Source organism: Canis lupus, chromosome 27 (assembly GCF_011100685.1).
Source record: "Canis lupus familiaris isolate Mischka breed German Shepherd chromosome 27, alternate assembly UU_Cfam_GSD_1.0, whole genome shotgun sequence".
Taxonomy (NCBI): domain Eukaryota; kingdom Metazoa; phylum Chordata; class Mammalia; order Carnivora; family Canidae; genus Canis; species Canis lupus.
This window is the reverse complement of record NC_049248.1, coordinates 5,718,742-5,731,513: the sequence shown is the minus strand read 5'-3', so window position 1 is coordinate 5,731,513 and position 12,772 is coordinate 5,718,742. Positions and strand designations below refer to the sequence as shown.

Below are 12,772 nucleotides of genomic sequence, written 5' to 3'. Positions count from 1 at the left end.
GAAGTGTATACAAGGTAGAAAAGGAGAATAGAGGACTTCTTTAATTCATAACTTGTACGGCACCTGATGACCTAAATGCATTATATTTCTTTTCTTTTTTTTAATAATAAATTTATTTTTTATTGGTGTTCAATTTGCCAACATACAGGATAACACCCAGTGCTCATCCCATCAAGTGCCCCCTCAGTGCCCGTCACCCATTCACCCCCACCTCCCCCCCTCCTCCCCTTCCACCACCCCTAGTTCGTTTCCCAGAGTTAGGACTCTTTATGTTCTGTCTCCCTTTCTGATATTTCCTACCCATTTCCTCTCCCTTCCCTTCTATTCCCTTTTACTATTATTTATATTCCTCAAATGAATGATACCATATAACATTTGTCCTTCTCCTATTGACTTACTTCACTCAGCATAATAACCTCCAGTTCCATCCACGTTGAAGCAAATGGTGGGTATTTGTCATTTCTAATGGCTGAGTAATATTCCATTGTATACATAGACCACAGCTTCTTTATCCATTCATCTGTCAGTGGGCACCAAGGCTCCTTCCACAGTTTGGCTGTTGTGGACATTGCTGCTATAAACATTGGGGTGCAGGTGTCCTGGCGTTTCATTGCATCTGTATCTTTGGGGTAAATCCCCAACAGTGCAATTGCTGGGTCGTAGGGCAGGTATATTTTTAACTCTTTGAGGAACCTCCACACAGTTTTCCAGAGTGGCTGCACCAGTTCACCTTCCCACCAACAGTGTAAGAGGGTTCCCTTTTCTCCGTATCCTCTCCAACATTTGTGGTTTCCTGCCTTGTTAATTTTCCCCATTCTCACTGGTGTGAGGTGGTATCTCATTGTGGTTTTGATTTGTATTTCCCTGATGGCAAGTGATGCAGAGCATTTTCTCATGTGCGTGTTGGCCATGTCTATGTCTTCCTCTGTGAGATTTCTGTTCATGTCTTTTGCCCATTTCATGATTGGATCGTTTGTTTCTTTGGTGTTGACATTATATTTCATATATTGCCCTAGAGCTTGACAGTGCCTATGTTATTTCCTGGTTGTATACTCGTATGTTTGAGAATTTCTTTCTAAAAAAAAAAAAAAAAAAAAGAGAGAATTTCTTTCTTTCAAATCTTAAAATATATTCAACTGGAAATGTTCCTAGTATAGTGTAATAATCCTATTCCCAGTATTTGCCTGATATTTGCCCTAAACATTTAGAAATAGCATTTTATTTATATAATGTTGGTCTCCCCTACTAGTCTTGCCTTGAAGTTGAAAGTCATGTCTGTTTTTTTCTACTGTTGTATACTCAGATCCTTGCCAAGGGTCTACCTCTTAATATAAGAAGCACATAAGACCTGCTCAATAGTTATAGGATGGGTGGACCATAGGCAGATGGATGAATTATCACTAAGCTGTTTGTCTGATTTCTATATTACCTCTTACCCAAACATTATAATCTTTCATTTGCCTTATTTTCTCCTAGACAACACCTTAGAAATATTTAAACAATTTTTTATGATTAGAAATGGAATAGGGATCCCTGGGTGGTGCAGCGGTTTAACGCCTGCCTTTGGCCCAGGGCGTGATCCTGGAGACCCGGGATCGAATCCCACGTCGGGCTCCCGGTGCATGGAGCCTGCTTCTCCCTCTGCCTATGTCTCTGCCTCTCTTTCTCTCTCTGTGTCTCTGTGTGACTATCATAAATAAATAAAAATTTTTAAAAAATAAAAAAATAAAAATAAATAAATAAATAAATAAAAAAGAAATGGAATAACATCCTTGATACCAACATATTTGACTATACTCTTCATTTCAAATAAAAATAATAAAAATTTTTAAAAATAATGAATGTAATACAAAGGGGGAAGTGGATAGAAAGATGGGTTGGGAACATCTGTATCCTATAATGTACAATGGTGTTTCTCAAACTGCTGGCTGCAGTCTGTTGGGACCATTCTAGATTCTTTACTTTCCAGTCAGACTTTTAAAAACAGCAATAAAATGAAATGAAATGGAACGGAGTACAGCAGAGTAGAATAAGAAAAAAAATAGAAAAGCACATCATGCATGAAGTTTTCCATAAATAAATGTGTGTATTAAGCCAGAATATAAAGTATATACTGTATGTTGTGATCAGAAATGTGGAGAGTCACACATTTCAGGAAGCTGAGAAAGCCCCTTGTTTAAACATTATCTCTTGCTTTGCTGCTCTAGTTTCCGAAATTCAATCTCTAGAATCAATTCCATTGTATACATATTGGACGTTAGCTGACACTACTTTTACAAATAGTCCTAGGAAAAGAATGTTTTTACTGTGACTTTGTCAGTTTTTCTTTTCTCTTTTTTTGTCATTAATTTTTTAGATTTTAGTTAAATTCAGTTAATTAACATATAATGTATTATTGATTTCTAAGGTAGGGTTTTGCTTTTCTTTTAATAGCAATTTCCTTGGGCAACGGAAACTTATGTTCAACTCAACTCCATATAGAATTCCTATAAGAAGTTGATAAAAGTGGCAATTTATTTTTAGCCATTATTTTTGCTTTTTTAAAACAGCTAATCTGAAACTAATGATGTACCATAAGTTGGCTAATTGACTTTAAATTTTTTAAAAAATTATGATACTAAGAAGAAGAAAAAGTCAGGCCTACTGAAGGGTAAATTATACAAATTAAAATTTATCTCTTTTCAATTTACATTTAGATGAGTTTTGACAAACTTAACTGTCATGAAATCGTCACTACATTCAAGATACGGCATTTCACTTTTCTACCTTTATAACTTACTCCTTTCTTCTTCCCAGCTTATGTCAACCTGCTCTGATTTTTCTGTCCCTGCAGTTTTCATTTTTTTTCAGAATGTCTTTTTTTTTTTTTTTAAGTTAGGATGATAAATTTTATGTTACATATATTTTACCACAATTTTTTAATCAGAATGTCTTTTAAGTAGAATCAAACTGTTACAAGCAGTTTGTGTTTTACTTTCACTTATCATAATGCTTTTATGACTTATTCATGTTTCATTTATGAATGGTTCTTTTCTTTTTATTGCTCACTAGTATTCTAGAAATTTTATATAAAGTAAGTATTCATGTTATATATTGTTTCATATACATCATATATAAGGAAATATACTGTAAAATAATGAATAAATATGTCTTATGTATATGATGATGTATAGTTCTGTTTTTCTTATAAGATCTTCATTTGGTTTTGGCATCAGGGTAATGGTGGTGTCATAAAATGAGTTGGTGATCTGCTGATGAGCCTGTCAAAGGAATTGATATTTGTGATCATCAATCTGATGTCATGTTTTTATTTCTAGTACTTAAATTTCCTTTCTCTTTTTGCTGAAATTCCATATGTGTCCTTGTGCATTGTTTTCCAATAGATCTTTTAGCATAGTTGTCATCATTATGTGAAAGTCTTTTTCTTTGCAACTCAGTATCTGGGTCATCTCTCAGTCTGTGTCTGTTAATTGCTTTATCTCTTGACAATGAGTTATTTGTTTCTTTTGCTCACGTTTTTGGGGTCTCTCTCTCTCTTTTTTTTTAAAAGATAAATGTTGGAAATTGTGTGTAAGACTAAGATAAATAATACTTATGTCCAGAAATGAACAGGGCCTTAATGTGAAGGTCATGTCAACCTAGTCAGTAGTTGAGCTGAGTTTGGTTTCTGTTCCTTCAGTGATACCACAGGCTTCACTTTCTACTATAGTAAGCTGCTGCCTGGTACTTAGAGTGGGGTTTTGGGTTCTTGAAGATTTTTCCTTGTCATTCTCTTCCATCCTCTGCTTTTAGGAGTCTTGCAGGCCTGTGCCACAGCATGAGGTCTCTCTCGATGCTGTTGTTCTCTCTATGCTGTTTTAACAACAATAGACCATTATTGTTTGTGACTTTGGTGCTAGACTCATAGTTGGGGGTAGGAAACAGGTCTTTGTTGTCTTTTTCAAGCTTCAGTCTTGGGCACTTCCCATATATTTGGGGCTTGGGTTTGGAGCATTCTTAGCATTTCTACCTGTGCCACTGAAAGGTCTCTCTTGTCTCCTGCACTCTTCAGTGTTTCCTTGGAAACACCTGGTGGAGGCCAATGGAAAAGAATTTGCAAGTACATGCAAACTTCCCTTGTGCCTGAGGCTCATAGCTATTCTAAATTTACACGCTAGCCCATGCTTGGCCTTTAAGAGTTCATTAATATTTTAGCGATTTCTTCTTACCTTCTTAAATTACAGCAACTCCTTTCTACCATGCTCTGTCCAAAATGAAAACTATGTCTCCTGTCTGCCCTTGGAGGGGTTTTACACTTTAGAATTGAGTTTACTTGGTTGCCATGTTACCTCAAATTTCAGAAAAGTTATGATTTTATAGATTATCTGACTTTTTCTTATTGTTAGGGTGGGAACAACACTTTCTTGTGGCTTTTCGCATCCTACAATAAGAAAGTTTTATTAATATAAATTTATTTTTATGTTTTAGTTTCCCACATAAACTAATAAAGTTAGTGAATCTAATGTAACCTGTTTGGAATAACCCCAAAAATGTAGTCGAAAATGACTATCATAGACTTAGATCATCTTCATACCATGAAATTTGAATTTACAGTTATACAATCATACAGCACCTATTTGGAAACCTTTTCGGCAAATAAGCAAGAACAGAGTAGAGCAAATAACTAAGAACAGAGTAGGGAAAAAAAAACAGGGAAAAATTAAAAAAATAGAAGATGTGAATACATCAAAATGAACTTCATCTTTTTTATTATTCCTTTATTTGACTTATTAATTTTAAATTTTTGTTTCTATCACTTCACCTATTTTTTTTAAAGATTTTACTTATTTATTGATGAGAAACCCAGAGAGAGAGGCAGAGACATAGGCAGAGAGAGAAGCAGGCTCCCTGTAGAGAGCCTGATACGGGATTTGACCCTGGGATCAGGACCTGAGCTGAAGGCAGGTGCTCAACCACTGAGCCACCCAGACGTCCCATACTTCATCTATATTTTTAGTTTTGCCTAGAGCCAGCCTTGATAGAGGATGTATTGTTTTAAATTTGCCATTTTAAAATGTAAATCACTTCATTTAATCATTCTTAGACCACATGAGTTGATATTCTAATAACTAGAAATAATCATGTGCATTACTTACTGTAAGGAAATGAAAGAACAAGTAAGGATTTTTAAGAAATTTTGGTGTAGAAAATGAGTGGGAAATATCAGTGATGGTGACAGAACATGAGACACACCTAACTCTGGGAAATGAATAAGTGGTAGTGGAAGGGGAGGTGAGCAGGGGGTTGGGGTGACTGGGTGACGGGCACTGAGGGGTCACTTGATGGGATGAGCACTGGGTGTTATGCTATTTGTTGGCATATCGAACTCCAATAAAAAATATACATAAAAAAAGAAAAATTTTGGTGTTTATGCTTCTCCCTTGTTACCATAGATTAAGGAGTAGTTTAGGAATAAATTAAGTGGTACTCTCAACTTTCATTTTGTGTCATTGCATTGTAAACCTTCTTTCCTTCAAGAAAAATTCTTGACAAATAGACAAAGCATTTGAATAATTTTATTAATTTCAGTGAGGAAATTAAAGTTCAACCGAGTCAGTTTAGAGAATCTGTAGAAGCAAATGGAAGGATTTATGAGGAGCAGAGAAAGTTGGAAGAAAGTTTTACCATTCACTTAGGTAAGTGAATTCATTTTTTGTAGGCATAATTTATTGTATCTTGGGAAGCTTTTTTTATGCTGTAAGAGAAAAATCCCTAGCATATGAGTACAAGGTACCCTTGTTGTTTTTAATTACAAATTATGTCCTGCTCCCAGCAAGTCAGAAGAATGAAACTGGAGCACTTTCTTACACCATATACAAAAATAAATTCAAAATGGATAAAAGACCTACATGTGAGATGGGAAACCATCAAAATCCTAGAGTAGAACATAGGCAGAAACTTTTTTGACTTCAGCCATAGCAACTTCTTACTAGACCTGTCACGAGAGGCAAGAGAAACTTAAGCAAAAATGAACTATTGGAACTTCATCAAGATAAAAAGCTTTTGCACAGTGAAGGAAGCAGCAAAACTAAAATGACAACTGACAGATACAAGTTAGTTAGTATCCCAAATCCATAAAGAACTTATCAAACTTAACACCCAAAAAACAAATAATGCAGTTAAGAAATGGGCAGAAGACATGAATAAGCACTTTTCCAAAGAAGATACCCAGATGGTTTACAGACACATGAAAAGATGATCAGCCTCACTCATCATCAGGGAAATACAAATCAAAATCACAATGAGATACCACCTCACACCTGTCATAATGGCTAAAATTAACAACATGAGAAACAACAGGTGTTGGTGAGGATGCCGAGAAAGGTGAACCCTCTTGCACTGTTGGTAGGAATGCAAACTGATGCAGTCACTCTGGAGAACAGTTTGGAGGTTCCTCAAAAAAGTTAAAAATAGAGCTACCCTACAGTCCAGCAATTGTACTACTGAGTATTTACCCAAAGGATACAAAACTACAGATTCAAAGGGGTACATGCACCCCATGTTTATAGTAGCATTATCAACAATAACTAAACTATGGAGAAAGCCCAAATGTCTATCAACCAATGAATGGATAAAGAAGATGTGGTATATATACGTACAGTGGAATATTACTCATCCCTCAAAAAAAGAAAGCTTGCCATTTGCAACAATGGGGGCAGAGCTAGAGTGTATTACACTAAGTGAAATAAGTCAGGGAAAGACAAATACCATATGATCTCAGTCATATGTGGAATTTTAGAAAGAAAACAGATGAACATATGGAAAGGAGGAAAAGGAAAAAAATAGAGAGGGAAATAAGCCTTAAGAGATTCTTAATGATTCTTAATGATAGAGAACAAACTGAGGGTTGATGGAGGGAGGTAGTGGGGGATGGGCTGGTGGGAGATGGGGATTAAGGAGTGTACTTGTGATTTGCACTGGGTGTTGCATGTAAGTGACGAATCACTGAATTCTACTCCAGAAACCAATATTGCACTGTATATTAACTAAAATTTAAAATAAAGAAAAAGTATGTCTTGCTCCTATAGTTTGTTGGCTATACATTTTGTTTTAGCTAATAATAAAAAATAACATTATTTTTAAAAAATAGGTTAAATCTGAATAGTTATTAGAATTGGAAATTGGAAAGCCTATTTCTAATTATTTGTAGCACAGATTTATCTGAATTCTTGCCATAGAGATTTGCATCCTGTTATACTGGATTTTTGCAGCTGTCTGAGTTTCTTTCTGGGACTGTTGCCCACCCCACCCCCCAGGAGCCCAGTTGAAGACCATGCATAATTTGAGATTGCTGAGAGCAGATATGCTGGACTTTTGTAAGCACAAAAGAAATCATCGAAGTGGCGTGAAACTCCATCGACTCCAGACTGCACTATCGCTTTATTCTACGTCTCTCTGTGGCCTCGTTTTGCTAGTAGATAATCGAATCAATTCCTATAGTGGTATTAAAAGAGGTAAGTCAGCATTACCATATTTATTTCATTAAATTTTCATTCTTACAAAGAAAGGGATTACAGGAAAACAAAAATTTTAGTTAGCCCTAGTATCCTAGTAGCCAAGCAACACACATACCTAGCCATGACTATTTTAGATATCTTTCATACTTCAGCATGGGTAAAGTGCTTCAGCATATTTACTTTTTCTTAAAATTCTATTATAAGTAATGCTCTTATAGGATTCTTGCTTCAAGGCATAACAAAAAGAATAATCAAGCTATAAATGTATTCATTTCAGAAGCAGATCCTGGCTCAGTGAATTTTAGTTCATCCCTTTGTCCTTTCTTCCTAGGTATTTTAGATAGCATATTTCTTAAATGTGCTAGGTAAAATTCTGTGTTCCCTCTGTACAACTCACTCTTTATGATTATTTTAAAAATTTTATTGACAGGCGCTGAGGGGGGCACTTGATGGGATGAGCACTGGGTGTTATACTGTATGTTGGCAAATCGAACTCCAATAAAAAATATACAAAAGAGAAAAAAATTTTAAATATATAATGTATATTAAAACGTATAACTTTTTAAGGAAGCTTGAATGGAGTTTATTTCCCATCATAAATATAAGAACTTTCTTGTATTTTTTAGCATTAAGGTAACTATTATTTAAAACGGTTTGGAATTTTTAAAAAAACGGTTTGGAATTATATGAAAATTTCCTTGTCTATTAATTGTTTACTCTTTCAAGTGATTGAGAGATTAGGTTTCTGATTCAAACAAAATCGCTTTCCCCTCATTTAAGACATAATTATTGAAAGGACAAGTATAAGAAATCACACTTATGAATTTTATATTTTATTCCTCCTAGCTGTCATTGTCTATAATACTATTTGATAGTTCACCTCTAGTAGTTTATAAATGTTTTGGGTCCCTTAGATTTTGCCACAGTTTGCCAAGAATGTACTGACTTCCATTTTCCCCGAATTGAGGAGCAACTGGAAGTTGTCCAGCAGGTGGTACTTTATGCTAGAACCCAGCGAAGGAGTAAGTTGAAAGAATCGCATGGTCAGTAAAACTCAAAATTTTCAAAATTTTACTTTTAGTATTTTCTGTCCTTAAGCACTCTAATAACATATGGACCATTACTAAAATACAGAAAGTTGTATTGGTGGAAAAATGGAAGAAAGAAATTAAGAACAAAATTCGAGCTCTCTAGAAACTTGAATTCTGTTCTTAATTTCCTTTTTTGCATGATTTTGTCCAATAACCTTAGCAAAAACTGTTTTTAAATTTAAATTCTATAGTTAAACTTGAAGTATTCAGTGGAAAGTCGGTGGTCTTGTGATACAAATTCTATATCTCTAAAGTGGACATAATTACTACCTCAAAAGGGCAGTGAAGTGATAGAGTAAATGTTAGCATAAAACATACACTTAATGTGCTCCATCTTTCATCCTTCTTAGGTAGCAGGAAGTCAATTATAAATCTTATAAGAATTGATTTTGATTTGATTCAGTTTTCTTTTGAAAAATTACTATGTCCAGGACTATACTATAGCAGCACCACTAGTTTTGATTCCTGCTCTAGGGAAGTGTGGCTTTGCTTTGGCACTGTGTGGTATATGTGACAGAGCCAGGCTGTGTTAGAAAACCATATGGAAATATATCCAAACAGAGGGCCTTTCAGAAAATTCCAGTGTGTCCTCTTATTCTTCTACCATCTTCTTCCTCCATCGCATTCAAACTAGCAGTGATGTGATCAGAAACATCTTAATATTATTCTTAGCAGTGACTAAAAGCATGAAGATTGAGATCATGACAGGTGTGGGAGAAGGAGGAGGATTCTAAGTATATTTATGAGAGATAGAAAGTGTGCAGCAAATGACAGGAAGTTTGCAAACCACATACGGTTAAGGCAATGTGTGTAAATCATGGTATTATTTTGTTCTTGTTCAAGCAACTATTTTGTGGTTTAAGTGAGTCAGGGAAACAAGCAGGTCTATAAAAGACAACTTTCTGAAAGGAACCCACATGTTGTCATAGAAGAGCTCTGTGAAAATACTTTCTCTGTTTTTTCCTTTTCTGTGCATGCCCACGTATGTGTTCTACACATTTACATCCTGATACTCAAGTACCTGTTTATTCTAAGGCATTCCATTATTTTCCTTACTGTGTTTATAACATTAGAATCTCTCTATAATCCACAATAACAAGCCAAAAGCAATTTTGTTTTCTGCGCCATTTTATATACATTTTTAAATGAAAAATCGTCATTTCTTAGTATTATAAGGTATTACAATTACAGCATGGAGAGAGGAATGGACTCTCAACTGTTCTTATTCCTTTAGTAGGGATTTTGTTTGTTCATCCCCCATGTGAATGAAATTAAAGTCCTTATTTATCATTTCTTTTGTTTTCTGTGCTATGATTGGACATTATTTCAGAGCCTATCAGTTGCATAGGTCTGTATGAGAAACAGACTATTACATTCAGTATACATTCTGGCAACACAGAGCCTCCTCTCTCTGCCTTTCTCTCCCTCTATCAATAAAATATGTACATTTACAAGGTACAGTGATATGAATTATTCAAAGTAGTGACTAAGTAAAAATATTAAGTTACTTTGATTTAGAACATTTTTGAAAATATAATTTCCCTTGGTATTTTCTGTTTACGTATTTGAAGTTCTGACAGTTTTCAACTGATATTCTGATGCTGACAGCCATCCCAAAATAGTTTTGTACTTAATTGGAATACATATATACTCTCATAAAGATAGCTGCTTTGAATGCTAATATTCATTCTGCATTTTTGAGTTTTAGTAGAAGATACATCTGAATCTTATAAGAAATCTATTAAAAATAGATGTACATATGTAAAATAATTTGTGTCCAAGTATAATAATATATGGTCAATTGTGATGTATCTTACTTTACCAGTATTTATCCTTCTAAATAATATCATGCCTTCCAGAAAGAAAGAAAGCCTGTTGAATATCTAAAATAAAAAGTTCCCATTTGAAACAAAATCTCACAAATCTGAAATAAATTGTATATGGTGTCAGATAAGAAGTAACAGATTTCAAAATGGGCTGAATATCAAGTGGTTCCTGGTACTACTAACCATTTGCTTGTAATCCTGAACAAGTTATATCAACAACAATGACTCAGAATCTAAAAATAAAGATGGCCACCCTACAACTATCTAACGAAGTTGTTTTATGTGCAGTTAATTTAGTGCACTGAGCCTCCCAGATGAAAAGTAGGGTGATGGCAAGTCAAATGTGGTTAAGACCATAGGGTTTGGAATCTGTATGAGTTCAAGACCTGGTTCTACCACTTACCGTGCATCCTTGGTTAAGTTACTTAACTTATGTAACCCTCTGTTCCCTCATATATACAATCAAGATAGTAATAGTGCCTACCTCATGAGGTTGTCGTTATAGGGGTTTTGTGAAATCCAGTAAGATTATGCATGTAAAACATGTATCAGAATGTCTTGCACCTAGCTATCCTTAGTAAACTTTTTGCTGTTATTGTGATTGTTTAGGGAGCAGTAGAATTAATATGTTTTCATATACTGTTATATTCTTTCATGCTGTATTATCTCATGAATAGATTCTGGAAACCGAAATGGAGGAATTGATGATAAGGCTAAAAATGCTGACAGAAACTACTTAAATATTCTACCTGGTAAGTGGTATTTTATTTGAAATTATTATTTTCTTATAATCACATCCATAGACATCATAGATTTGAAATAGAAGTTCTTATTGTGTACATTATAAAACAGCTTGTCAGTGTATCACTTTGAAACAATATTGTATCTACAGAATATACTTTCATGGATGTTCTGCAATTTAAACCTTTTTTAAATTTTTATTTATTTATTCATGAGAGACACACAGAGAGAGAGGCAGAGACACAGACAGAGGGAGAAGCAGGCTCCATGCAGGGAGCCCGACATGGGATTCGATCCCGGGACTCCAGGATCATGCCCTGAGCCAAAGGCAGTGCTAAACGGCTGAGCCACCCCGGCTGCCCTAAATTTTTATTCTTATACTAGTACTGGACTTTCTAGTTCTATACAAGAAAAAATTGTTCAAACAATTGCATAAATTTGATTCTATTTGCTATTTTAAGTTTCTTCTGTTATACATTGTTTCTTAGTTTCTTAAGTGAAGCAGAAGTCATTCTTATTCTGCAATATAAACAACACTACGGATGGAAACAGTTGAACTTGTAGAAAGAACATGGGTCATATAATTTAGAATCTTTCTTATTTCCGCTTCCCCATAAATGTTCCTGCTTCCCATTTCTTTAATTTCCTTTATTATTTTTTTGATAGATCACTTATCAACTGGAAATTCAGGCTCTTGATCCTCTTCCAGATTGAATTCACTCTGATGATCCTTGGTAATGTTTGTATGACAGGGTATAACAAGGAAGGCATATCTGTACACAGGCATAAAGTCTTTTAAGGTAACTAGTAAAGTTTGCAATTTCTTGAATAACTAGGTTGTTTCCTCTTTCTACCCCAGATCTTCTACATGTAGGTCACATTCCATTTAACGTAAGCAGATAGCATCCCCCTTTCTGGTATTCATCTTGTTGGTCTCAGTCAGTTAGCTTGTGGTCATCAGCTTCCCAACTCCCTCCCACCTTCAGAGAGCCTACCTTCGAGGGTAATGTTAGAGGCAGGATTACATCACCACATGCTGCTTCCTCCACTTTGTGGAACAGGAAACTGTCCTCCTCTCTATCTAAAAATACCTTCATTGAGACAGGATTTATTGTATTCTCTGCACAGATCCATAATTTAAATCATCCATATTTTGTGGCTTTCTTAAAATGTGCCAATCTCATTACCTATTCCGGAGGTACTGATGTGTGGGTTTTGTTTTTTTTTTCAACATACCTCTTTCTTGCTATATTTATTTCCTTTCTTGCTCCTTTTTGGGAAATGCCTATAGGTTGGTATCTCAGTATTACCACCAAATCAGGAGGATATGTCATAGTCCGCATTAGAAAAGGAGTATCAAACTATTTGATTAGATATGCTGACAGCATCTGAATTTCCACGTGTTTAAGGATGCCTACACAGCCAGAAAGTTTACCAGAGATGAACAAAGATCCAAATTACAATTACAAATGCTTTTAAGTTTTCAAGTTACAAAAGAAAATAGTTTTAAATATATATATATATATATATATATATATATATATATATATATATATATATTTTACCAGTAGGTTTGCTCTATCATTATCTAAGTATTTATGGGTTACATCCTCTAATT

General features: G+C 34.8%; 1 protein-coding gene across 6 annotated transcripts in view; it reads left to right on the top strand.

The window, feature by feature from the left end:
* Positions 1–12,772, top strand: part of C27H12orf4 (chromosome 27 C12orf4 homolog) — a 46,532-nt gene that overhangs the window by 19,083 nt on the left and 14,677 nt on the right. For 5 of the 6 annotated variants that reach the window (XR_005379755.1, XM_038576516.1, XM_038576517.1 and 2 more), the window contains 4 exons: positions 5,569–5,675; positions 7,296–7,493; positions 8,411–8,539; positions 11,091–11,165. Coding sequence is in view for 5 of the 6 variants with exons in the window: in XM_038576516.1 (XP_038432444.1) it covers positions 5,569–5,675; positions 7,296–7,493; positions 8,411–8,539; positions 11,091–11,165 (509 nt within the window). In the remaining variant the exon portion in view is untranslated. The remainder of the gene's footprint in view (positions 1–5,568; positions 5,676–7,295; positions 7,494–8,410; positions 8,540–11,090; positions 11,166–12,772) is intronic. The other variant, XM_038576519.1, reaches the window with a different exon arrangement.